This window comes from Odocoileus virginianus, unplaced genomic scaffold, assembly GCF_023699985.2.
Source record: "Odocoileus virginianus isolate 20LAN1187 ecotype Illinois unplaced genomic scaffold, Ovbor_1.2 Unplaced_Scaffold_5, whole genome shotgun sequence".
Classification (NCBI taxonomy): domain Eukaryota; kingdom Metazoa; phylum Chordata; class Mammalia; order Artiodactyla; family Cervidae; genus Odocoileus; species Odocoileus virginianus.
Window position 1 is genome coordinate 3,820,353 of NW_027224267.1, and position 23,730 is coordinate 3,844,082.

Sequence of the window (23,730 nt, forward strand, 5' to 3'; positions counted from 1 at the left end):
CGGCGGGGGAGGGGGGCAGAAAACCCAGATCCAGACAAGTGGTCAGCCTTGGGGTGAGGGTGTCCCTGGGGTCACTCAGCCGCACTGTGGATGTCCGAGGCGCCTAGATGTCCACCCCGACCAAGAATCCCCAATCCCCAGCCAAGACCCCAGCGCCCCGGCCCTACCGCGGCGCCGGTCCCCCAGCGTTAGGCCCCCGGAAGTCTAGGGTGCGCCCAGGACCCCGCACCCGGTTCGGGCGCACCGCCGCACCCCGACGAGCTCCGGCCGCAGCGGACCCGAGCCCCGAGCGAGCGGCGAGGGACGCAGCGCCCGCAGTGCGACTGGCGCAGCCACTGAGGGCGGCGCGGGGCACGCAGCCCAGACCCCGACCCACGACCAGGGAGGGGCGCCGCGCCGGGAAGTGCTCGCCGCCGGCCCCTCTGAGCCTGCGGTCCAGGGCGCGCTCACCCTCCGCCGGCGGGCGGGAGCATCCCCTGGGCTCAGCGCACGCGGGTGGGCACGGGACAAGGATACGCACGCCAAGTGGGCCAGCCGCGGATCGGTCCTGGTTTGGGAAGTGGGATGGGGACCCGCTCCGGACACAGGCAAGGAGGGGTCCTTCCGGGACCCAGGAAAGAGACAGATAGGGGGCCGCTCTAGAACCTGGGGGAAACGCAGAGAGGGTCCGTTTCGGATTGCAGGGCGGCGGGTGGGAGGTACATTCGGGTCCAGGATAACGGGGAGGGGGCGAAGAGGAGCGGAGTCATCGCCGCTGTAGCGAGGGAGGCTGGAGAGGTCTTTCCGGAACCCAGGAGAATTAAGAGGGGGGCTCTGGTCGGGCTGCGGGCCGGCCACCACGAGGTGTGAGCCGGGCACACGCAGGACCCGACTGGGAAGCGCGAGGGGCTGGTTCTGGCAGCCGTCAGGCGCGGCAGCGAGTGCACCCGGGTTCGAGGGTAAAGCGGGAGGGGTTTGCACCAGGGGGGTCGTGGGGACCCGCGCAAGTCGGGGGGGAGGGCGACCGTGTTTGCAAGTCGCCGAGTAGCCGGAGGGGTGTCGGCGGCACCTCGGAGAGGCCAGTCCCGACCGGGAGGAGGGTTTGCCCGGCAGCGCTCACCTTGGGTTTGTACAGCCACTTTCGGAACCTGTTCATCATCGCCGCGCCGGCCCGGCCCGGCCCGGCCCGGCCCCGGCGGCCCTCACCTCCGCAGCGCTGCGCCTGGCCCCGGCTGCGGCGCGGGGCGGACGCGGGGCCGGGCCGGGCCGGGGTCCCGCGCGGACCCGGGGGAAGCCGGGCGGGCGGGCGGCAGGTGCGCGGGGCAGGTGCGCGGCCAGAAGATGCTCGGAGAGAGGCGCGCGGCGCGGACCCGCGGACAGACGCGCGGACTCACAGGGCACTGGGGCGCGGGCGCCTCTCCGCTCACTGACACCCCGCGCCTCCACCGGCCACCGCCGCCCGCGCCACACATGCGCCGACGCGCTGCGAGCCCCCGGCCCCGCAGCGAGCCGCGGAGGCTGCCCAATCCGCGCGCCGCGCCGCGCCCCGCCCGAGGCGCGCTCCCCCGCCGGCGACCCGGCGCGCCCTGCGGCGGCGAGAACTACAAGTCCCGGAGGGCATTGCGGGGAGGCGGGGAGGGGCGTGTCCCTTGTTTGGGGCGACCTCTGCCCCGCCGCGGGCGCTGTGTATTCTGGGGGTTGTAGTCTTCCCGCCCACGGCCCGGAGCGTGCAGCGGTTGCTAGGTGACGACGGTCCAACTGCATTCCAGCACGGCTCCTGCCCAAGGGGGTGCAGGGGTCCAGGCGGAGCAGAAGCGCAGAGGGTGGGATCCGCTGCTGTTCCCGAATCCCCTCGCGCCCGCCGACCCTGACAACTGCTGTGCGGCGGTCGGTGGCGAAAAAAGGAGGTTCCGAGCACCGGCGGGCCTAACAGGTACACGGAGTAGGGCAGCATGAAAGTGGGCAAAGCGCGTCGGCTCAGCACCAGCACCTCCCACCTGCACTCCCCGAGATCTGCAGGCTCGTCCTTTCTTGCTTCCCGTCTTGCTTTCGCTAACCTCCTCTTCTTCCCAACTCCTTGATTGAAGTTAACAGTGCTTTTTTTTTTTTTAATCATCTCAACAAGAGATATTTTCTAAGAAGATATACTCCCGTATTCACTACTTCCCCCAAACGTGCCCTAATTTGGATCCAAAAAAATCAATTAAAAAAAAATCTGAGAATCTGTTAAGTGCTAGTGCTGTGCTTAATCGCTCAGTCATGTCTGACTCTTTGTGATCCCATGGACTGTAGTCTGCCAAGCTCCTCTGTCCATGGGATTCTCCAGGCAAGAATACTGGAGTGGGTTGCCATTTCCTCCTCCAGGGAATCTTCCTCACCCAGGGATCGAACCCGAGTCTCCTGCATTGGCAGGTGGATTCTTTACCATGAGCCCAATAGTTAGGATTAGGTTCAGCTTTATGCAAACCTGACTCAGACAAGGTTAATGTTTCAAAGAAATAGGCCCATGGGAGGAAATCATGGGAGATATGACACCCTCAAAAGTCATCAGGGAGATCTGGGTTCCTCTGACTTGCTCTTCTGCCATCTTTGCATGTTTCCTCATTATCCAGAATTGCTTCCTAAGTTCCTGCCATCACCTCCTGAGTCCAGGCAGCAAGATGGAAAAGAGAGGAAGTGTATGCCCATCTCTTACAAGGAGACTTTCTGGAAGTCTCCAAGATGCTTCCACTTCTTGCCATACCCAGAAGCCAGGAAGGCTAAGAAATGTCCTCTTTCAGTTAGGCAACAATGGGCCCAACTAAAAATCAGGGTTTTGTACTCAGGGAAGAAGGAAGAGAGGAGATTAAAAAGCAACCAATAAAACCTGCCACATGGGTCTGTACTTTAAACAAAGTCATCTGAGCATGACTTAGCAGAAATCCTTAGGAGACTGGATTTAATCAGAACTTAAAAGCAGGAAAAGAATATATTTCAATTAGCACACATTTGGGATCCGTGTAAATTAAACCTCTCTAGTGACTGAGAGTGTTGAACTAGTGTGTATCTGATGGAATTATGGAATTTAAGTCTCCTCGTGTAATCTCATTTCTGTCTGTAAAGGATTTGTTAAGAAAAGACTTGGTCCAGCCCACCTTTAAAGTTTCCTTAAATATGGGACAGTCACGGCCTGATTACTGGAGTTAAAATCAACACTAAAAAAAAACAATAAGCTTGGGAATTAAATCTCACTTACCCACATGTATGGTTTTACACCATTAAAATAAAGCTTAGGTGCTAAAAGCACACATCAGAATTGGATGAACTTCAATACCTATTTCCTACCCAACGTTGTGACTATTTTGACTAAGATTCTAGGCTAATTTCAGTTGCAATGCAGAATTCAAGTGCCTCTTCCAATGTCCACCTTTACAGGCAGCCCTCTGTGGCAGCTGTGGGGTGCCCATTCCCCACCCCAGGAGCCCACGGGCCTGACAATGAGCCAGAATTGAAGGGGGGCCTCCTCTCTGTATTCTCCACCCTGCCCCTCCTTTCACTGCTTCCAGTCCCTTCCATGCAGGTCTCTCTGGACAGAGAGGCCTTGGATGGCTCTCTTGCTCCTCCTTGACTTGCCTCATCACCAAACGGCCCCTCAGGTCATCCTATTTTCAGAATGTTCCAGCTCCAGGACAATAGGGGAGGGGTGGGGAGGAAAGCCCTCCTGCCCAGGTGCCGTTACACACAGACACACACACACACACACACACACACACACACACAGACCCACACACAATTCACATATATACACACATACATGTGTATATACATACACGTGTACATATGCACATATACATGTGTACACACACACATATACATACACACATACACCCGCACCCACCCACCCCACACACATACACATATACATACACATGCACACATACATACACATATACACACATGTATACATACATGCACGCACATATACATACATACCCACATATACACATACACACCCACATACATGTATACACATATGTACACATACACACCCATACACATACATCCACATATGCACACACACATGTATATACATACACATACACATGCACACATAGATGCACACATACATACACGTATACACATAAATACACCCACACATACATGGACATATGCACATGCACATGCACCCACACACATATACACATACATATGCACACATGCACGCATACATATACATACACACATATACACATACATACAGCCACACACACATGCCCATACACACATACATACACCCACCCACACACATGCCCAATACACATACATACCCACACATACACATATACACACATACACAGCCACACACATGTATACACATATGTACACACATGCATATATACGCACACATAGATAAACACACTGCACACATATACATGCACCCACACACCACACATGCATACACATATACACATACATATACCCACACATACATACATATATACACATGCACATGCATACACATACATACACACAGACACATTCACACACCCATACATACATAGACACACAGACAGACACACACAGAGACACATACATATACACATACACCCACATACACATACAAACACACACACATACACACATACATACACACACGTGCTCTCTCAGTGCCCACATCAGGGCAGCAGGGATCTCTTTACCCAGTCCCTCCAGGCTGAGCATGCCCCAGGGCAGCACCCCCACGTGACCGCAGTGCGGGGGAAGGAGAAAAACTGATACTTGACATTGCTTTCATAAAGATAGACCTTTTGCCTCGGTTTAGGGCTTCCTTGTGAGCCCTGGGGTCGACTGTTATCTCCCTTATCGTGTTGACAGGGTGCCTCTTCCGTGCAGTTCCGGGATCTGGTGGAGTGGGTGGTCGAGGACTTTAGGCCCCAGCCTGGGCCTCGGCGGGTCCCACAGACAGGAAGCCCTCCTTGGGGATGAAGGGGCCGGCCCCCCCAGCCCCAGGTGGCTGTCTTCCTCGGTAACCCGCCTCGTGAACGCCGCTGACGCATCTATTACTGTCCAACTAAACGAGACAGTAGAGCTGAGCTCTGCTGAGTTACAGAACCTGTGGGAGCCAAGGCTTAAAAGGCATCATGGTCTTTGGATAGGTCTCTCCCTGGATCATAACTCTTGGTGTGATTGAAACAGCAGATTGAAACACAAGAACCATTTAGCGTGGTCGATCCTGGCGGACATGTTTACAGTTCCTCATTCATTCCACAGACAATTCTGTGGCTGGTGCTGAGGGCCGGCTCTGGGGGAAGGGCAAGGGACTCAGAGGTGGCAAGGCAGACCCTGCCGCAGGGGCTCACGGGAGCTTAAGGGAAGTTGGGACGACTTTGGAGGAGGCCCAGAGAAGGGGAGAGCGGAGGGCGGGGGAGGAAAGGCTTCACAGGTGGTGATATTCGAGTGGGGTGCTGAGGGGTGCCTGGGAGCTCACAAGAGAGAGGAGAAAGCTCGAGTTTCTGGAGAGACATGTGATGGGGCTTCTGAGTCAGTGAGAAGCCCAAGCGGGCAGGGCCAGGGCGAGGCCGGAAAAGAGTCCAGGGGCTGTGACCCCAGCCTAAGGAGGGGGCACGCTGAGGAGGCTCTGCCGGTCCCGCAGCAGCTGAGAACCTGGGAGTGCTAGTGATGGCTGGAGTGGAAGGAGGGTCCGCGGACCGGAGGCCACCCCTCCCAGACCTCCCGCCCCGAGGCAGTGATGGGCCCTGGTGCTGCCCGCAGCTCAGAAGCACTTGGCTACGAGGAGCGGTGTGGAGACAGGAGCCCCTGGGCACCCCCGAGCCTTCGTGGGTCGTGGCCTTTGCTCACGCGCTGGCCCTGGCTGGGGTAGACCTGTCTCCGGATCCACTGACCCTCCTGAGACGTGGTCTCCAGGGTGGGCAGGCCCTGCCGTCCCCTCCCCTGGACCCAGGGCTGCAGGCCAGTTCCAGCACGTTTCTGAGGCCCGCGAGGCCTTTCCTCCAGCCCCATTTGGGAGGAGCCCTGCCAGCTTCTGTGTCCACGCGCGGCGGGGGCCAGGCCCCAAAGTGGGCCCCAGGAGCCGAAGGGCCCAGTCAGGCCTCCGTGCGGGGTGGTACAGCCCAGGTGTACGGACCCCCAGCAGCTCAGCGCTGCCCTCCCTCTCCTGGTAAGGGTAGGCGGCAAAGCGTCTGAAAACTGCTCAGGGAGGGGCCCCCAGCCTGCCCGCTGCTGTCACCTTCCTGGAAAAACCTCCAGCTTTCCAGTCCCATGCCTGCCCCTCTCGGGGCGCACTGCCCCGGCTGGGGGCTGGGCCTCCCCGTCCATCACCCACGGGTACCGGGGAGTCAGCTGCCGGCACCACCAGGACCCATCACTGCCTCCGGAGCCATCATCCTTCCAGGCTGGAGAGGGGTTCCCTGGGGCCTGGTGCCCAGAGTCACTGTCGGGGGGCTTGGGGCTGCCCTCACCCGGTCCTGTCCCTCCGTCACCACTTGCCTCCGGGGCCCCCGTCCATCACTGCCGGGACATCCTCTTGTATTACGTCTCTCCTGTCTTTCGGAAACCCCTGTCAGTTGGAATGCACAGTGGGTCTCTCGGACGGGTCTCGATTTCTTGGTGCTTTTCTCCCCCACTTTCGACGTCGTCCTGTTTTTCTGCTCTCTCTCCGCCACTCTGTCTTGGCCTCTCCTATTTAAGTCTCCCGCTCTGCTATCACACTTTAATTTCCAAGAACTCTCTTCTCTCTCAGATGCTTCGTGAATACCGTCTCTCTCCCTCTCTGAGCTGGCGTAGTTGTTTGTTTCTGGGTTGTTCCCGCTGTTCTCGAATGTCCTTTTCGGCTGGTTTCTGTTTCCGTGGTTGGTGTCAGAGGCTCTCTGCGGCGTCTGGTGGCACTGGGCCTTCGCTCTCTTTACGGTGATGGTGGGGGGTCTCACCCCGTGGGCCGTGATTGGCTGGGGCTGGCCTCTCACTGGTGAACCCCCGTGTTTCTCCACTCCATCTCCAACCTGCAGGACCTAGGGCTGCGGGCTGCTCTCGGGAGCCGGTCCAGCTTAGCAGAGGGAGGAGCCGGCCTTGCTGATAGCTGGCGCCTGGGAAACCAGCTGCGTGTTGACCCAGAAGCTGCTCAGTCAGCCTGGAACCAAGGCGGGGTGAGATGGGAGCTCCTGGGGCTTGGCCGCCCTGCTCTGAGGACAATGTAGGGGTCACCTATTAGAACCGGTTCCTGGGAGCCCATCCCACCCCAAGCAGCTTCTCCAGGGTCTGCCAGAGAAAGGCTCTGAGCAAGTCAGTCTGCTGGAGCTGCTGCGTTTCTGGAATGTTCAGGCCTGGCGTCTTCCCTGGGTGCTGCTTGTCATTGTTGTTCGGTAGCCCAGTCACGTCCGACTCTTTGTAACCCCGTGGACGGCAGCTCACCGGGCCTCCCTGTCCCCCACCGTCTCAGTACTAACCAGGGTGCTGGTCACCTCACCGTTAAAATGGGGGTACCGAGTGTGGAGACCTCAGGACTCTTCTTGCCCCAGACTTCTGTGCCGAGGTGCCCCCTGCCCCGAGCAGGACTGCTGAGTCACCTGTCGCCACGCCCCAGCTGGGCTGAGGGACACGCGGGTTGACTCAGGGGCCTCCACGCTGGTCTGGCCTCCCTCAGCGTCATCCCGGGACCCTCCCTCTGTGGGTGAGAAGGCTGCGGGGGGCTGTGGGCGAGCAGGAGCTGGGGGCAGGCTCCCCGAGGCCTGCAGGGATGCTGTCCAGGAGGTGGGCCTGGGCTTATGCCCACCGGGGCCCCCACTTTCCTCTGGCACTCCTCGCCACGTGAGGCTCCCCGGTGGACCCCCTGTGAGCTCAGTGAGGGTCCTTCACCACCTGCCGGGTCGGCTGCCCAGGGCACACGGAAGGCGTGACCTGTCGGGTTTGCTCTTAGGGTCCCGCCCTGGAAGATGGCCTACTATGGGAAGTGCATTGAAACGGTGATGAAGCACCTGGACCGATTTCAGCCTAAGAAGGACAGTCCCGAGCAGTTCCTGGAGGCCGTGGCCAACTCCCTGCAGGTAGGGTCCACGTGGGGGGCTCGAGGCTCGAGGGGGACCATGGCCATGACCCCTGCCAGGAGCTTTTCACTCTCATCCCATTGTCTTTCGTGCAGAGAGGCCCGAGGCGAGATTCCCAGCTGGCCAAAGGCTGCTTCCCTGACCCAGGAATGTGGCCTATAACCCGGGAGTGTCTGCAGGGTCCGCCGTCCTCCCTGCAGGAGGACGAGAGCCAGCCTCGCAGGCGTCTCCTCAGCCCACCCCACCAGGGTCTTCCCGTCCGGGGCGGGGCTGTGTGCCGGGCAGTGGGGCCACACCAGAAAGAGCTCCTGGGCTGTCGTCCCCGAGCCCCGGAGGTGCCTGTCCCGCAGGCCCCCTTGACGCACGTGCGGAGAGACCCTGGGTGGACTGGGGTCTGGTCCCTCTAGCACCTCGGGGGCCGCCCTGTGACCTGACCCCGCTTCCGTAGGTCTGTCCATCAAGGGCCGGTGCCCAGGAACGGGGCCAGGCAATGACACAGGTGCCACCTTCAGGACATCGGGGCGCAGGCCCTGTGGACAGGGCGTCAGAGGAGGCCACGTGCTCCCAAAGAAGGGCTTGGGGGGGGACACTCGGCCTGCAGCCACCCCCCTCCCCGCATCCCCGCCCGCTTTTAAGTGCCAACAGCGGCCCTCCCTGGCTTAGCAGGGCCGTGAGCTGCTCCGCCCCGGGGCTGCGCACAGACCCACCCTCCCCTCTGCCTTCATCAGCCCCTTTGTGGCGCCACCGCTGGAAAACCTGGGGTGGGGAGGGCCTGGACACCGAAGCCTGTCTCACAAGGGAAACCTTGGGACCCCTGCTCCCCGGGGTGGTTCAAAAAAGGGTGTCTCTGCCCTCTGGAGCCCTGCCAGTCAGCAAGGACTGGGGCATGGGGTGCGCCCCCCTCTGCTCCCCTCCTCTCCCTCAACCTCTCCTCCCAAAGTGTTTGGAGGAAAGGATGAGAACAGCCACGGTCAGGCCATCCGCGGTCCCTCTCCTTGCTGGTCGAAGCTGGCCTGGAAGCCGCGTCCCTGGAGCCAGCTGCCCCTCTGGCTGCTCCCTCAGTCTGCCCGCCTACCTCCCCTCACCCATAGCTGCTGCCCCCTCCCCGGCCCGAAGACAAGAAAGGCCTCTTGGCTTCCATCCCAGCACCGCCCACATTTTTTCATCGAGACCTCTGGGTGCCCTGTCCCACCGCAAGCCCTGCGGGACATCCCTCACTGCTCAGCAGAAATGGCAAAGTTAATGCCTTTCTTTTTCCAGAATCATCTCGGAATCATTACTGAAAGTTGGGTTTGTTACAACAAATAACCTTTGGATGGGACTTCCCTGGCAGTCCAGTGGTTAGGACTCCGTGCTTCCACTGCAGGGGGCATGGGTTTGATCCCTGGGTCGGGAAGACCCCCTGGAGGAGGGCACGGCAACCCACTCCAGTATTCTTAGGCCTGGAGAATTCCATGGACAGAGGAGCCTGGTGGGCAACAGTCCATGGGGTCGCAAAGGGTCAGACACAACTGAGTGACTGACACTTCCACAATGGCTTATTAATAGGGAATGAGCCCTGGTTGTCACCTGGTGGGCTGTGGCGTGTCGACAGTACATGAGCAAGTCCACCGCGGGGGAGGCACCACGCCCGCCCCACAGCGGCCCAAGTCTTCCCCGGGTGCAGGTGCTCATGCTGAACCGCGAGGCAGCTTCTCGCCCAGGTCACTGGTCCTCTCACGCCCTTCCAGAAAGCCATCCTGGGCCCAGTGAAGGGGCACTGGGATCTGACCCAGTTTGGAGAGCAAGCCTTTATTTCAGCTGGGTCAGGACACCGCTCTGGTTCGACCAGGGCTCAAGCCCACCACCTGGCAGAGAGGGAAGCAGCACAGAATACCCACGGGCAGAGTCTGGGGAGGGCAGGGCTGTGGGTTCAGCTGGGTCCCCCCAGAGGTGTGTTGACGTCCTGACTGCCGGGTCCCTGTGAAAAGTGAAAGTGAAGTTGCTCAGTCGTGTCCGACTCTTTGTGACCCCATGGACTGTAGCCCACCAGGCTCCTCCATCCATGGGATTCTCCAGGCAAGAATACTGGAGTGGGTTGCCATGTCCTCCTCCAGGGGATCTTCCTGACCCAGGAATTGAACCCAGGTCTCCCACATTGCAGGCGGATTCTTTACTGACTGAGCCTCCAGGGAAGCCCTGTGAGTGTGACCTTATTTGGAGACCCCGTTCTTTGAAGATATTCATCATGTCAAGACAGGGAAAGGTTGTTAGTGGAGCGGGGCAGGGTGTGGGGACTCTCTCTCCACAGACGGAAGCCTGGGGATCCTTCCCCTCACACACACACACACACACACACACACACACACACACACACGCAGGGAGCAGCCCCCAGCCCCCAGTCCCGATGGCATTCCTGCACAGAGAACATATGTCAGTGGGAGAAGATTCGGTCTCACATCTGAAAGGGATCCATCTGCCATCGGGAGAAAGTTCTCCGGCAGCACCACCCGGCCAGAGGCAGGGCTGAGGTGTGGGGAGCAGCCTCTCCAGATGCCAGCCTACGCGGTGGGGGAAGTGGCCCTGGGGACGCGGCTGGGGGCCCAGAGCACCCCGCGGGAGAAAGGATGGGTGGGGCTGCACCAGCCAGGCCTGCTCAGGGAGGAGCGGGAGCCTGGGGCGTCCCACCACCCCCTTGTGCTCCGGGCCCCTTCCAGCCCCCACCAGTGGGTTAGCCTCTCACTGGAGTAAGTAGCCTTTCGTTAGGGCATCCTATCGGGGGGCTGACGGGACAGTTTTCTGGAGCGCGGTGGGCATCAGACCTCCGGGCCACGCAGCACCACAGTTCAGGTGCCAGGCTGGGCAGGCTGGGCCTAGGAACATCCAGAGACAGACGCGGGCCTGCAGGACAGAGGCGGGGTGTGGCAGAGAGTCCTGAGGCCTGAGCAGCCCCCAAAGGAGGGTCTGGCTTTGAGAGAGAATGCCTGGGGGTGGGTGGAGGGAGGAGGAGAAGAGAATTATAGGCAGCAGTGGAGGAGAACAAGGTGTTAGTCCAGGAGACCCGCCGCTCAAAACCGTGGGCAGGAGGGCAGACGAGTTCTGAGCAGGGGAATGAAAGGGCCGGCAGGAGAGAGGCCCAATCAGACAGCCTGGGGTGGGAAAGGCCAGTCCCCCAGCCAGAGGGGAAGCGAGGGTGTGGGAAGGGGCTTGTGCAAGAGGCTGGGGGAAGGCAGGGGTGGGCGGAGCCTGGAAACACAAGCCAGGTCCCGGTGGAGAGGCTTGGTGCGGTGGCCAGCCCCAGGGAACCTCTTTTCACTTTCTGGTCCACAGTGTGAGAGGAAACCTGGGCTCAGGACAGGGTTTTTATTTTAATGGATATCTTAAAAAATACCCGATGTACTTTGGATCAGAGATCCCAAACCCAAAGGCTCAATACGGTATGCAGTGTGGGTATCCCCACTGGGAGACCAGTGACCTCCATCCAGAGAGACGGTCCAGACCTGTCTCACGCAGGTAATATAATAGATCTGGAAACATTTTTGTTCACACTATAAACTTTACACGTGAAAGCTGTAAATAAGTATATATGATTTTTAAAGTCTTTTACAAGATGGTAGTACATTAAACACAGTCCCGCCCTTCTCTTTCCCCACGTAACGAGGGGTCACGGGGATCACTCCCTCTTCTTGTCGTAAAGCCGTGAGCATCCTTGTCGCTGAGTGCCGGAACCACCATAACCATGCCCTGTGGATGGGGTCATTGTCGTTTCCAGTCTGTGACTGTTCCAAACCACCCTGTCCCTCTGCGCCTGGGCAGGCACACCCAGAGTCACGTCCCAGAAAACACACGAGAGAGAAAGAAGACTGGCCTCGGTAACTTCAAGAGATCTGGCCAGCTGCCCTGACGCAGCGGCCTCCTCATTGACTGTCCCTGCTCATGTGATGTGCTCACAACGTTTTATCTTTGCCCATGAAATAGCTGGGCAAAGGCAGTTGGTGTGCTTACAATCAGCATTTCTCCTGTTATATTTTCACAAGTATTTCTTGTTCTGACCTTCCTGCTCGGAAGTATGTCTATTAGGAAACGGTGTTTGGCCACAGCAGCAGCAGGAAAGCGGTGACTTAAAGAAATCAGAGGTGTCTTTGCTCACGTAAGAAGCAGTCGGCGGACAGGCCACCCAGGATGAGTGCCAGCAGGTCCGTGGCGTCGTTAGGAACTCGTTCTCCTTCCTTTCTGCTTATCTGTCCTTAGAATGTACCACTTGTCTTGTAGTCACAAAATGGCTGCCTTGCTCCAGCATTGCACCCAGGTCCCAGAGAGGAGAGGAGAAAGGCAAACAGTATAAGGCGGGCGCCAGCTGAATCTGCTTGACTTTCAAGGAAGTTTCTTGGAGGCCACACCTAGCAATGTGCCGTCAGATCTCATCAATTGGAGCCACGAGCCATATCAGCAAGGGGCCGGGAGAAGTTGTAGCTGGGCGCATTGCCTTCCCCAGCAAGACAGCTTTCTCCTGTCCGGCAGGAAGGAGGGGAGAAGGGCTTGCGTGTGCATCTGGCAGCCTTGGTTTCCTTGGCCTCCTCTTCTAACCGACTTATGGCTTTGTGTCACCGATTAGTGGGAGCCCCTGGGTCTTGGTGACATGAGTTATAAACCCTGGGTTGTGGCAATCAGTGTCTGGGTCCCCTCCCAGCCCGGGAGCCCGCTGCAGCTCTGCGCCGGCCCTTGGGGTCCGGCCGACAAGCGGGGCCCGTGAACCCAAGCACCTGCTGTCAGAGGCACTGCCGGATGTGTTGAGCCAGCAGCAGGCTTTGGGGTCTCTGGTCCCCCTGCCCGCAGGGCCCTGCCCTCCCGGGCCCCCAGACGCAGGAGCCCGGAGCTTGACCAAGGCCCTAGACTGTACCCAGAGGCCCCTTGAGGGGTGGGGGTCGCCCTCTGGCCTCAGTGACCGAGGCTGGCCCAGAATTAGGGGCGCCTGACTCCAGTGCTGAGGGCTCCTCAGGAGGGTCTGGACCTCAGCCTGCCTGCTCCGCTGGCCCGGCCAGGAGGACCAGTCTAGGGCTCAGTGTCCTTCATGTCACCTGTGTGGACCTGTCTCCTGTCCGCCACCCCCGCCCCCCACCTCCAGCTCGACCTTCCCGAGCTGAGGGCCTGGCATGCGGGGCTCCTCACCTGCCCAGCCCCCCGGCCCAGCGCAGCCCTGCCTCCTCCTGGGGCAGACGGCCTCGGGCCTGTAGCCGCGGGCTCCAGGCTCTGGTGAACTATACACGCTCACGGCCCTAAACCCAGGCGTGTGAGGGGATGCAGAGTGGAGTTCCGCGGTTTCAGCCGGGAGGCCTCAGCGCGAGCGCTGACTCAGGGCGTCCCTCGTCCCTCGAGCGAGCTCTGCTGACTCACCGCTGCCGCTCCAGGCTTCCCCTGACAAAGGCGGGGAGTTAGAGGGGCGGGGGGCGGGGCTGGCGCCCAGCTGGCGCTCGTGCCCTCTCTGTGGGCACAGCCAGGGGGTCAGGGGAGCCCGAGAGGGAAAAAGAGGCAGGGTCCTGGCTCCTGGGACCCGAGCTGATCTGAGCGAGGCCGCCGCTCCCCTCCTGGTTGTGCTGCGAGGGAAGGAGCCCCGCCCTGTGCCCCCCTGCCCGCGGCCCCCCACGGAGGCAGGGCGGCCCACCCCCTCCGTCGTGAGCACTCGGGTGACCCTGGAGCCGCGGAGGGGCAGTAAGCACGAGTGCGTGATCCTGCGGGGTGAGGGGCCACGGGTGACCCTGGGGGCTGGCTGGGGTGCCTCCCCGGTCTGGTGACATCTGAGCCAAGGCCTGATGGGCATGGGGAGCAAGCGTGCAGGGCAGAGCCCTGCAGGCGGAGGGCACAGCCAGCCGCGATTGGGGGCTCGCCTGCGCCGCGGGACTGCAGCCCGGTGGGCGGGGCCTCGTGGGGGCGGGGGCCTCGGAAGGACTCTTTTCCTAGAGGGTTCCATCAAGCACAGGCGCCATCAGACTTTCCTTTACAAAGACTTGCTGGGTGACCTCCGAGGAGGGGCCGAAGGAGCTGCGGGACAGTGGCTGGGACCCCGTGGAGGGGACGCTGGGGAGAGCGTCACGGGGAAACAGGGCGTAGTGCTTACGGAGATGGGAGGGCCCTCCCACAGTCAAAATCTGCTTGCATTGTCCTGACGGTGTGTAAGGTCACCCAGAGGCGAGTGTAGATAAGGGAGCGGAGGAGCCGAGATGGAGCCTGTGAGCCGAGGTCGGAGGTCAGAGGAGGGTGGTGTTGCCCCATCAACTGCGGTTCCCGCAGCCGCTCCAGGCGTCGGAGGGGCGGCAGAGTCAGTGTCGGAGCGCTCCTGCCAAGGCAGGAGGGGGACGAGCCCCCTGCCGCCCATCACTCCTGCCGGTGTGCCTCACCAGCCGAACCTGACTCCACCCAGGACCCCGGGACCCCCAGGCAGGGCGGCTGGAAGGGGCGGCCCTCAGGACTCCAGCCCCCGGGGTGCGGAGGCCGGGAGGGAGTAAGCACAGACACCCTGCTCACATGTGTGGGGGCTGGGGCTCCCGGGAGTCCAAGTTCATCTCGGACCCCTCGGCTGGCCTCATTACCCTGTTGTTCTCTTAGCATAAAGGCAAGGGAGGAAATCACAGAGGAAAAGGCAGATTAGACCTCAAAACAAAGCAAAGCTTCTATAAGCCATATGTCAAAAAAAAGTTTGCACAAAGTTAAAAGGCATATTACAAGCTTATAACAAATAGCTGTCACACTAATGGGCATGTTGATTCCCTCAATCTATGAAGAGCTCCTATAAACGATTGGGAAAAATAATATCCCAATAGAAAAAGGTAGCCAAGAATATTAATTGATAATTCACATAAGAGAAATACAAGTAAATGTCCAGTAAACGACGTATGAAAATCTCATTGACAGTAAAAGTTCAGGACGTCCCTGGTGGCACAGTGAATAAGAATCCGGCATTAAGTTTTTTGCCATCTCACTGTAAGTCTTCTGGGAACATCATGGAAATGACTGCATCCCACTTACCTGCAGCACGGAGAGCTTGCATCTGACTCCCTGCGTTGACATTCAGGCTGTTAACATTTTCGCCACTGCACATGCTGTTACCCTGAGCGTCTCCTTTGTGGATATTTTCTGCCTTTTGTCTGGTTTCCTTAGAGTCCCAGAAGTGTGGTTACTGGGTTAAAGTGTGTGGGAAATACAAGACCTTTGAAACATATTTCCAAATTGCTTTCAGGAAAGACACTCCAGCCCCATCCCCAGGAGGCCTGCTCACTGTTACGCTGGCAACAATGATTGCTAAGTCGCTCAGTCACGTCTGATTCTTTTGCGACCCCATGGGCTGCAGCCCGCCAGGCTCCTCTGTCCCTGGGATTCTCCAGGCAAGAATACTGGAGTGGGTTGCCGTGCCCTCCTCCAGGGCATCTTCCCGACCCAGGGAACGAATCCGCGTCTCTTACGTCTCCTGCATTTGCAGATGTGTTCTTCACCACTGCTCCACCTGGGAAGCGCTGCTGGCAGCAGCAGATGTTCTTTTTTTCTTATTGTCGAAACTTGGTTTTTTGAATACTTAAGCCATGACACGCACAGGTTACAAAACCCAACATGTTTCAGAGTAAATGGAGAAGAGTCTCCACTGATACTAATTCCCTCTGCCAGAGATTTTTCCTTGCTTGGTTATTGTTTGTTTGTTTGTTTTTGAGGGGGGGTAATTTTTAAAATCACTCATTTGAAAAACTTCACAGGAGCTTGCTCCTTTTTTTATTGTGGTGAAATACAGGTGACATAGAATTTACCATCTTAGCCATTCTTAGGTGTATGATGCAATACAATTCAGTGGGTTAAGTATGTTCGCATGTGAATATCACCACCGTCTGTCTCCAGAACCTTCTCACCTTCGCAATTGGCAACTCTGCGTCAAATAACAGTTCCCACCCTCTTTCCATCCCCCCTGTCACACCCCACACACCTTTCTACTTCCCGTCCTGGGAATCTGATTCCTCACATGAGCAGAATCACACAGGGCTTTTCCTTCGGGGTCATTTTCCGTGTTTATTTCCGTCTCTGCCCCGCTCAAGGTCTCCGCCCAGGGACCAACTCCTGGGGGAGGACCTGCAGGGTCGGAGGGTTGGCCAGGGGCTCCCCACTCTAGGGTGCTGGGGCCCCCACATCTGGAGGTGGCTGCCCCCTCCCTGGGCTGTTTCTCCTCCAGACACTGAGCCCCCAGAAGCAGGCGTTCATCATGGAGATCCTGTCGGGGTGCCTAGAGTACCGCAAGCTGCTGACCATCGTGGTGGACGCCTTCTATGTGCGGGACGGCCGGCTCTGCCCGCGGGCTGACTACAGCCTCTTTGAGGGTAGGTGCCCGTGGCCAGCTGTGGTCGGAAGAGCCCACGGGTCCCTGCGGGCCAGACCCCTGCAGACCCTCAATAGTGACCGAGCCCCTCCCCCAGCAGGCCTCCGAGGTCCTCAGCCTCCCTTCCCTCCCTGGACCCTCCCAGCTGCTGGAGCGTGGGCGGCCAGGGGGCTGTGTTCCCCCCCCTCACTGATGTGGAGACAGACTCCAGGCGTGCTGACCGCCAGGCCCCAGGAGGCAGGCCTCCGCAGGCCTCAGAGGGAGGGCTAGGCTGGCTGGGAGAGGTGACCCTGTAGGCCAGTCTGTGTGACAGGATAGGTCTTCATCATCAGCTGAGTTCCTGGCCCCACGGCCCTGAGGACCATGTACAGAGCTGGTGTTCTGGCTGTACTGTGGACGGTCCCAGAGGGGGTACAGTAGAAGGAGGCATTTGGGGACTTCCCTGGCAGTCCAGTGGTTAAGACTCTGTGCTCCAATGCAGGGGGCATGGGTTCGATCCCTGGTCAGGGAACTAAGATCCCACGTGCTGTGCAGTGCTGCCTTCATGGGGTGTGGTGGCAACGTGGGCAGAGTGGCCAGTGTCTGAGTCGGGGAAGGTGGTCCAGCCCTTGGGCTTCGATGGACCTGCTTTGGGAGGGAGGGGTCGGGACTGCAGGGAGCTCAGAGACAGAGCTGGAGGGGTGCCCGATGCCGGGCCGGAGCTGGGCTGCTGGCCCCCCATCCCCTAGTCCAGCGGCTTCCAGTCTCAGAATTCACAAACTGAAAAGCAAGATGGTTTTATTTTTACCCCAGAGGTTTTGGAATTTCTGGAAATGTATCCAATGAGCTACAATGATCTGCAAGTGCTTGAAGCCCTGGAACCCTTCCCCCCTACCCCACCCCCACTCCCATCGCTTGTACTGTTGTATCAGGCTGTCACTTTCACGTGGACCCGATGGAGCAGGCGCCTCTGGCCACACGGCCCTAGGGAGGCGGCGTCCTTGGCTCTGTTCGCTGCCCCTGTCGAGCCCTTAGCCCCTGGTGCCTCTCCCAGGATCAAACGCCCCAGGCGGGGACCCCAGCATCCTGCTCCCACGCCCACGCCCTCTTCCCCCAGTGATCTGCTACTTGGCCACGTTCCAGCTGGAGGAGCTTGGCTTTCAGCTCTTCTGTGACGTCGTGCGGTCCCAGCCGGTCCACAAGGTGTGCAAGGTGAGCCCCCCACCCCCAGCCCCAAGTTCTGTTCTCAGACCCCGGCCCCGGCCCCGCCTTGCTGCAGAGGTGCCCTTTTCAGGCCTGGGGAGTCTGCTTTCTGCTCCTCGAGGTCCGGCGGGTGCTCGCTGCTGGATGTGAGCTGCTAAGTCGAGACAAGGCGTCCTTGCCCGTTCATAGTCTGGGCCTCTGGAACCTTCCCAGCCCGAGGCAGCCTCTCCTTCCTGCAGGAGGGGCTGTGTGGCTTCGGGGGGTCGGGGAGGGCGCAGTCTGGAGCAGGTCCTGAGGGGTGGCAGCCTTTGAGAGGGCGCCTGCAGGAGCCCACCCCCTCCCCTCCCCCAGGCCGTCTCTATGGCCGCCTGTTCACTCGGGCAGAAAGCTCGGGATGCCCAGGGCCTCAGGGCCAGCAGGACCGTGAATGGGCCTCAGGCCCGCTGCCCTCTGCCGGCCACTCCCATGGAGCATTTGCTGTGGGCCCGGCTTCCTTGGTCCGCCCTCACAGGGACTGGGCGAGGTCACTCCTACAAGCACTCATCCCGCAGTTGAGGAAACTGAGGCAGAGAAGTTCGGTAGCTAACTCGACGTCACACAGCAGCTGAGCGGCAGAGCCGGTTTTCGGGCCAGGCTTTCAACCGCTGGCGGGCTCCTCCCTCCTGGGCTTGGCGGCAGGCGGCAGGCGGCAGCCCCCAGCCCGGGATAATGACTCCCAGAGAAGAGAGGGACAGCTGAGGCCCCAGGAGCACTGTGCGGCCCCTCTGGAGGGAAGCTGCAGGGGCAGCCCTGGAGCGGGAGGGGAGGTGCGGGGCGGGGGAAGGGAGATGGGAGCCGGGACACTCGCGGGACCACTGCCCCAGAGATCTGCACCCGCCCCCTGGCAGGTGAGCGAGGCAGCACGTTTAGTGAGTGTTCCTGTCCACGTATAAACATGAGCAATTCATGGTTCATGGATGTTTCCATAGTCACCGTAATCAAGGGCTTCATTTCATGACAGCATTTTCTGAGCGATATTCAGAGACACCCAGGGCCAGCTTCCCTGCTGGAGCGCCCGCACTTGGTTCACACTCTGCTGTCAGAGTCTTGAAATTCTTAAAAAAAAAAAAATTCTTAATAATTGTTGAGCAAAAGGCCCATGTGTCAGCCTGCCCCGGGGGGTCCCGCAGCGGCAGAGCCGACCCTGAACCAGGCTTGGCCTCCCAGCTGGTGCCTAGAACCAGCACACCCCCTCCGGTGCAGTTTCCTTTCGGAGAGCCCCCCTCCACCGGGAGTGGTGTGTCCCCAGATGGGGGTGAGAGGATGAGGGGGCCCAGGGGTGGAGCGGTGGGCCCCAGGAGCAGTGGTCTGGGAGGAGAAATTGTGGAGACCCCAAGTGCCCCAACCATAGGGACCTGACTGCCTCCTTCATCAGGAAGTGGGAACAGGAACTAGAAGATGGAGGTAACACCGGGAGGGGGTAGGCGAGGGGCTGAGACAGCCTCCGCAGGGCCCGGGGGGTAGGCAGAGGCCCGGGGGCTCGGGGCATGGGGAAGTAGGGGCCAGGCTGCTGCTGTGGAAGCTGTGGAAGGCTCTAGAAGGACCCCTGGCAGGTAGCTGCTCCCTGAGGCAGGGCATGGAGGCCTGAGCAGAAGAAGGAGGGGTGGACATACCTGTGGGGGCGGTGGGCCCCCCGCAGAGGCAGCAGCGGGCGACCAGAGGCCCTGGCCCTGCCCCCTGCCCACCACCCCTCCTCGGGCATCAGGGCCGAGGACCTGCCCAGCCCCCACCCACCCAGAGCCGGTGGGGAGGACGGGGTGGGGGCGTTTGTACAGACCCATGGGGAACAGGGGTTGAAGCCCGGGGACCACAGCCGACAGGGACCCCGCTGGCGAACACAGGGGCCCAGGCGAGCGACAGGCAGCTCCCCAGGCCCACAGGAGGGGGCAGGCCAGTGGGGCTGGACCCCTGTCTGCGGCCGGCTGAGGTCTCCTGGGGGTGCGCCAGCCACAGCTGCTGCCCCAGCACTGACTCCCCGCTGGGGGGCTCCAGGGGCTTTCACTCTCACCGAGTGGGCCTGGCCCCCGCGGCTCCCTCTTCCCTCAGTTCCTCGGGTTCCTCTTCAGCCCCTTGAACCTCGGCTCATGGATCAAGGACGAGTGGAGCCTCGTCTACGAGACATCCCACGTGAAGGAGAACTGGATCGATCCCCTGATGAGGTGGGCAGCGCCGGGGCCTCACCCCAGGGCGGCGTCCACGCAGGCCGCCAGCTCGTGGCTGGGGAGTAGGGGGCCTGCATCTCTTCCCCAGCTGCCCCCAGGGCGCCCCTCCTGGGCCCGTCACCCCAAAGCTGTCCCCACCACCTTCCACAACCTCCCCTGCTAGGCTCGGGCCAATGCTGGCCGGGCTGGTGCAGGCCAGGACCCGCAGGCAAAAGGACCTCTGGTGGGCCTGCTGTGGCCAGCGTGCAGCTGCCGCCCCCAGCCGGCCCCCTCTGCCAGGGCCGGGGAGCCACCTTGTCTTCCTGGGGACGGGCTGACAGGTGGTTCTGGCAGCGGCAGACCCCTCGGGTGCCGGCAGGGTACAGGAGCCCCGGCCCTGAGCAGCGGGGGAAGGGCCTCCCGCCTGGCTGGACTTGCTGCCAGCACCCAGTGCGGAGGGCTGCTCCCAGCTGCCTAGGCCTGCAGACCCTGCGGCACCGCCCACAACCCCCATCTGCAGCCTTCCCCGCCAGCCCTGTGAGCAGCCCCCTTCCCAGCTGCTCCCCCTCCCCGGACCCCACTCCTACTGGCCCTCAGACACACCCTTCCTCCTTCTGGTGACCTTGGACCTCAAGCTGGGGCAGGAAAGATTTAAACCAAGCGGTCTCCCTGGGAGGCATCACCCACTGGCTACGTAGGCGATGGCCAGCAGTGCCCACTGGTGTGAGGAGGCATGGGGGGGAGCTCAAACCTCAGGGGGCAGCCCAGCAGGGCCCTTCCAGAACCCCTGGTCCAGGGCACCTCCACCTTGAGACTCCTCCCCTGCCTCAACCCCTCCTGCAGTCTCCTCTCTGCCTGTCACAGCGGTGCAGCTCCAGGGACCCTGATTTTGAATCGCCCGCTTGCTCCCCGCTCACGGCCTCCTCCCCCTGTGCCGAGGGGCCGTCCCCTCACTGACCTGCACAGGCAGCCCCCCCGAAGCCACTGCTCCCACCTTTGTCTTTGAGGTGGCAGCCGGAAGTCCAGGAGCTGATCGACCAGCTGCAGGGGGAGCTGACCAGCCAGCCCTCTCCTCCCAAGAGCAAGGCCAAGGTCACAGAGCCCAAGGAGTTCAGCCTGACCACCCCCAGGCCCCGCGCCATCCCCGTGCCTGAGCTGGTCCCCAAGGTGGCCAAGACCAGACCGGTAAGTGGAGCCAGTCTCCATGGGCCCGACCCGTGAAGGCAGGGAGCGTGGGCCGTGTGGGCCGGGGTGGAGCTGGGTTCTTCCAGGGCTGAGGGCGCATGGGCCAGACCAGGAGCATTCGATGCCCCCACCACCCTGTCTCACCCAGAGAGGGAAGCCCAGCTGACCCAGAGCCTGCCCAGGGGAGTGGGTGCCCAGGGAGTGAGGTCTGGTCAGTAGGCATGGAGTGAAGCCGGTGGCCACAGGACGCAGGCCTGTCTCACTTGGCACTCAGAGCCCTCTTTAACCCTGTTGCTATGCACCTCTCCCTCCCCACAGTGTACGCGCGTGTGTGTGTGTGTGTGTGTGTGTGTGCAGGCTTTCCCCACCTCGGGGTCTCTGCCTGTCTATCCCATCTGCCTAGACCCATTTTTGCTGCCTCCCCCTGCCCTGCGTTGCTGACGTCTCTCAGTCAAGATGCTTCTTATTACAAGGAAAGAGAGCTCAGTCTGGCTTAGACAATAGAGAACTAGCCAACTCTCACGGCTGAAGTAGCATCGGCTTCAGGCATAGTTTAATCAGGGTGCTGGAGCTGCCTCTTTGTGACTCTCTTTCCCCTAGACCCCTCTGAGGGTCGGCTTGATCTTTGGGCTGACTTCCCTCATGGTAGCCAAACATCCAGGCCTCATGCCCACAACTCACTGTCCGGGGCATGAGAGGACATCTAGGGCCAAGAATTCTGTGACATTATGATTAGACCAACGGAGGTTGCATGTCTGCCCTTGACCTGATCACCATGACTGGGAGTGCAGTGTTCTGACAGGTCTTGGGCTCCACCCTGAGCGCCTGTGATGGACTCGGCTTCCCAGAACCAATCGCATCCCCCAGCAGAACTAAGGAGTAAATGAAGGCTGAAGGGATGGTGCTGGAAAGTCCCAGGGTCCCAGCCCACTCCCACCACCTGTCGGGTCTCCTTACAGCCTCTTCCCTGAGAGGCTTTCCATGGACCCCTCGCCTCTTATCAGCTCTCTCAAGTTCCTTTTCGTTGACCCAGATCCTTTTCTTCACGACATTAATTCGTTTTTATGGTTTTTATTAGTCTTATTAGTTTTCATGGTGCGGCTTGTCACCTCGGTCTCCCTTCCGCTGCGCCCCCCCCAACCAGGTCCCCAGGAGCACCTACCAGCCGCCCAAGGAGCAGCGGCTGCTGGAGATGACCAAGAGATACAACCGCTGGAAGGCCGAGGTGGGCGGGCTACACAGGGAGACCCCCGTGGGGGTGCCAGGGAGGGAGGAGGGGAGGGGCGGCGAGTCGGCCTGTGCGTCTGTGGCCGGGGTCCGCGTGGCGGCCGGTGGGGCTGGAGCCGTCTGTCACTGCACAGGAGCTGCTGCTGCGGGCTAACATCGAGGAGCTGCGGTGCGCGATGCCCAGGAGCCGCGGGGAGCCCCCGCTGCAGGTGACGCCCGCCCCCGCCCCCACGCCCTGGGCGGGGCTTCCCAGACAGGCCCCTCCCTGTGCCACGGGAGGGCGGGGCTTCCCAGACAGGCCCCTCCCTGTGCCACGGGAGGGCGGGGCCCGCGGGAGGGCGGGGCTTCCCAGACAGGCCCCTCCCTGTGCCACGGGAGGGCGGGGCCCGCGGGAGGGCGGGGCTTCCCAGACAGGCCCCTCCCTGTGCCACGGGAGGGCGGGGCCCGCGGGGGGGGGGGGGGGCTTCCCAGACAGGCCCCTCCCTGTGCCACGGGAGGGCGGGGCCCCGAGACGCCGGCCGCGTGCTGTCCGGACCAGCAGGGGCAGCCTGGCTGTCTCCGGCTGCTTCCAGGTTTTCCCACACTGAGCATTTAACATTTCTGTAAGAAAAACCCCAAGATGTGTTTGTCAATAAAGAAAGTCAGGGAGCTGGGCCGGGAGGCCCCAGGCTGGGTGGACGCTGAGCGGTGCTCCCTTGGGAGAGGTTGGCCTGTTCCCCCCCGCCCACCACCACCACAGTGGACTCGCCCGGGTGGCAGCGGAGGGGCCAGAGGTGAGCCTCCCCCGGCAGTGGGGGCAGGCCAGGGGAGTGGGCACCCCGCCCGGGAGCAGCGTGCCCAGGTGTCACGGCCGGGTGCTTGTGCGGGGGCTGCCTCTCACCAGCTGCTGTGCCGTGGACCAACGAACCCACCTTGAGGGGGTCAGCAGAGCAGAAGGCCGGGCAGGGAGCAGCCGGGCCGTCCCGGGGCGGCCCCGGGGCCGCGGGGAGAGGGCCCCTGAGCCCGCAGGCTCCAGCCCCCTGTCTGGGAACCGCGGTCCCCAGCCGGCATGCTGGCCCCCCAAACCCTCCCTACCCGCCCAGGCGGCTGGCAGGCCCTAGAGGGACCTGCCCAGGGGCCCCACGCGGGGCGAGCTGGGCAGAGGGGAGTGGGCCAGGCCTCCCCGGGGTGCATTTGGGGGCACCCGTGTGCACAGGTGCCAGGCCCTGACTCCCGCAGGGCTCCGAGAAGAAGCCGCGGCCCCCGCTCCCGCCTCGTATCCTCAAGACCCAGAAACTGACCTTCTACACGGTGAGCGGTGCTCCTGGGGCCTCTGCCCACGCGCCCGCCTCCGGCTCTGTCCCCCTGAGGACATCCTGGCCCTTACGGCTGAGGGGAGCGCCGGGCAGAGGGCTGGTGTGGAGGGCAAGGGGGCACTGGCTGCTCCGAGGCCGCCCCCCACCCCTGTCGCAGCCCGCCCCCACCTCTCCCGCAGCCTAACGACAACGCCCCGGTCAAGCTCAACACGGCCGCCATCCTGCGCGAAGGGGCCCTGTACCAGCGGCAGGTGGAGAACGAGCTGCAGAGGTGGGGACTGGAGGGCCTCGGGCGCCCCTTGCGGGGTCCG

General features: G+C 61.1%; 2 protein-coding genes across 9 annotated transcripts in view; one reads left to right on the top strand and one right to left on the bottom strand.

Annotated features, from left to right (window-relative positions):
- ZFYVE28 (zinc finger FYVE-type containing 28) overlaps positions 1-1,547 on the bottom strand; it is a 94,479-nt gene extending 92,932 nt beyond the window's left edge. The window contains exon 1 of one of the 3 annotated variants that reach the window (XR_011485993.1): positions 1,100-1,545. Coding sequence is in view for 2 of the 3 variants with exons in the window: in XM_070462548.1 (XP_070318649.1) it covers positions 1,100-1,138 (39 nt within the window). In the remaining variant the exon portion in view is untranslated. Of the gene's footprint in view, positions 1-1,099 lie in introns of all 3 variants that reach the window. The other 2 variants (XM_070462548.1, XM_070462549.1) reach the window with 2 other exon arrangements.
- A 132-nt stretch (positions 1,548-1,679) lies between these two features.
- Positions 1,680-23,730, top strand: part of CFAP99 (cilia and flagella associated protein 99) — a 36,199-nt gene continuing 14,148 nt past the window's right edge. Inside the window, exons 1-11 of one of the 6 annotated variants that reach the window (XM_070462551.1) lie at positions 1,681-1,912; positions 6,984-7,121; positions 7,892-8,018; positions 16,207-16,351; positions 17,384-17,541; positions 19,564-19,730; positions 20,720-20,897; positions 22,042-22,122; positions 22,259-22,333; positions 23,343-23,414; positions 23,599-23,690. In XM_070462551.1, coding sequence (XP_070318652.1) covers positions 7,908-8,018; positions 16,207-16,351; positions 17,384-17,541; positions 19,564-19,730; positions 20,720-20,897; positions 22,042-22,122; positions 22,259-22,333; positions 23,343-23,414; positions 23,599-23,690 — 1,079 coding nt within the window. In that variant the 5' untranslated portion in view covers positions 1,681-1,912; positions 6,984-7,121; positions 7,892-7,907. Of the gene's footprint in view, positions 1,913-6,983; positions 7,122-7,891; positions 8,019-16,206; positions 16,352-17,383; positions 17,542-19,563; positions 19,731-20,719; positions 20,898-22,041; positions 22,123-22,258; positions 22,334-23,342; positions 23,415-23,598; positions 23,691-23,730 lie in introns of all 6 variants that reach the window. The other 5 variants (XM_070462550.1, XM_070462553.1, XM_070462552.1 and 2 more) reach the window with 5 other exon arrangements.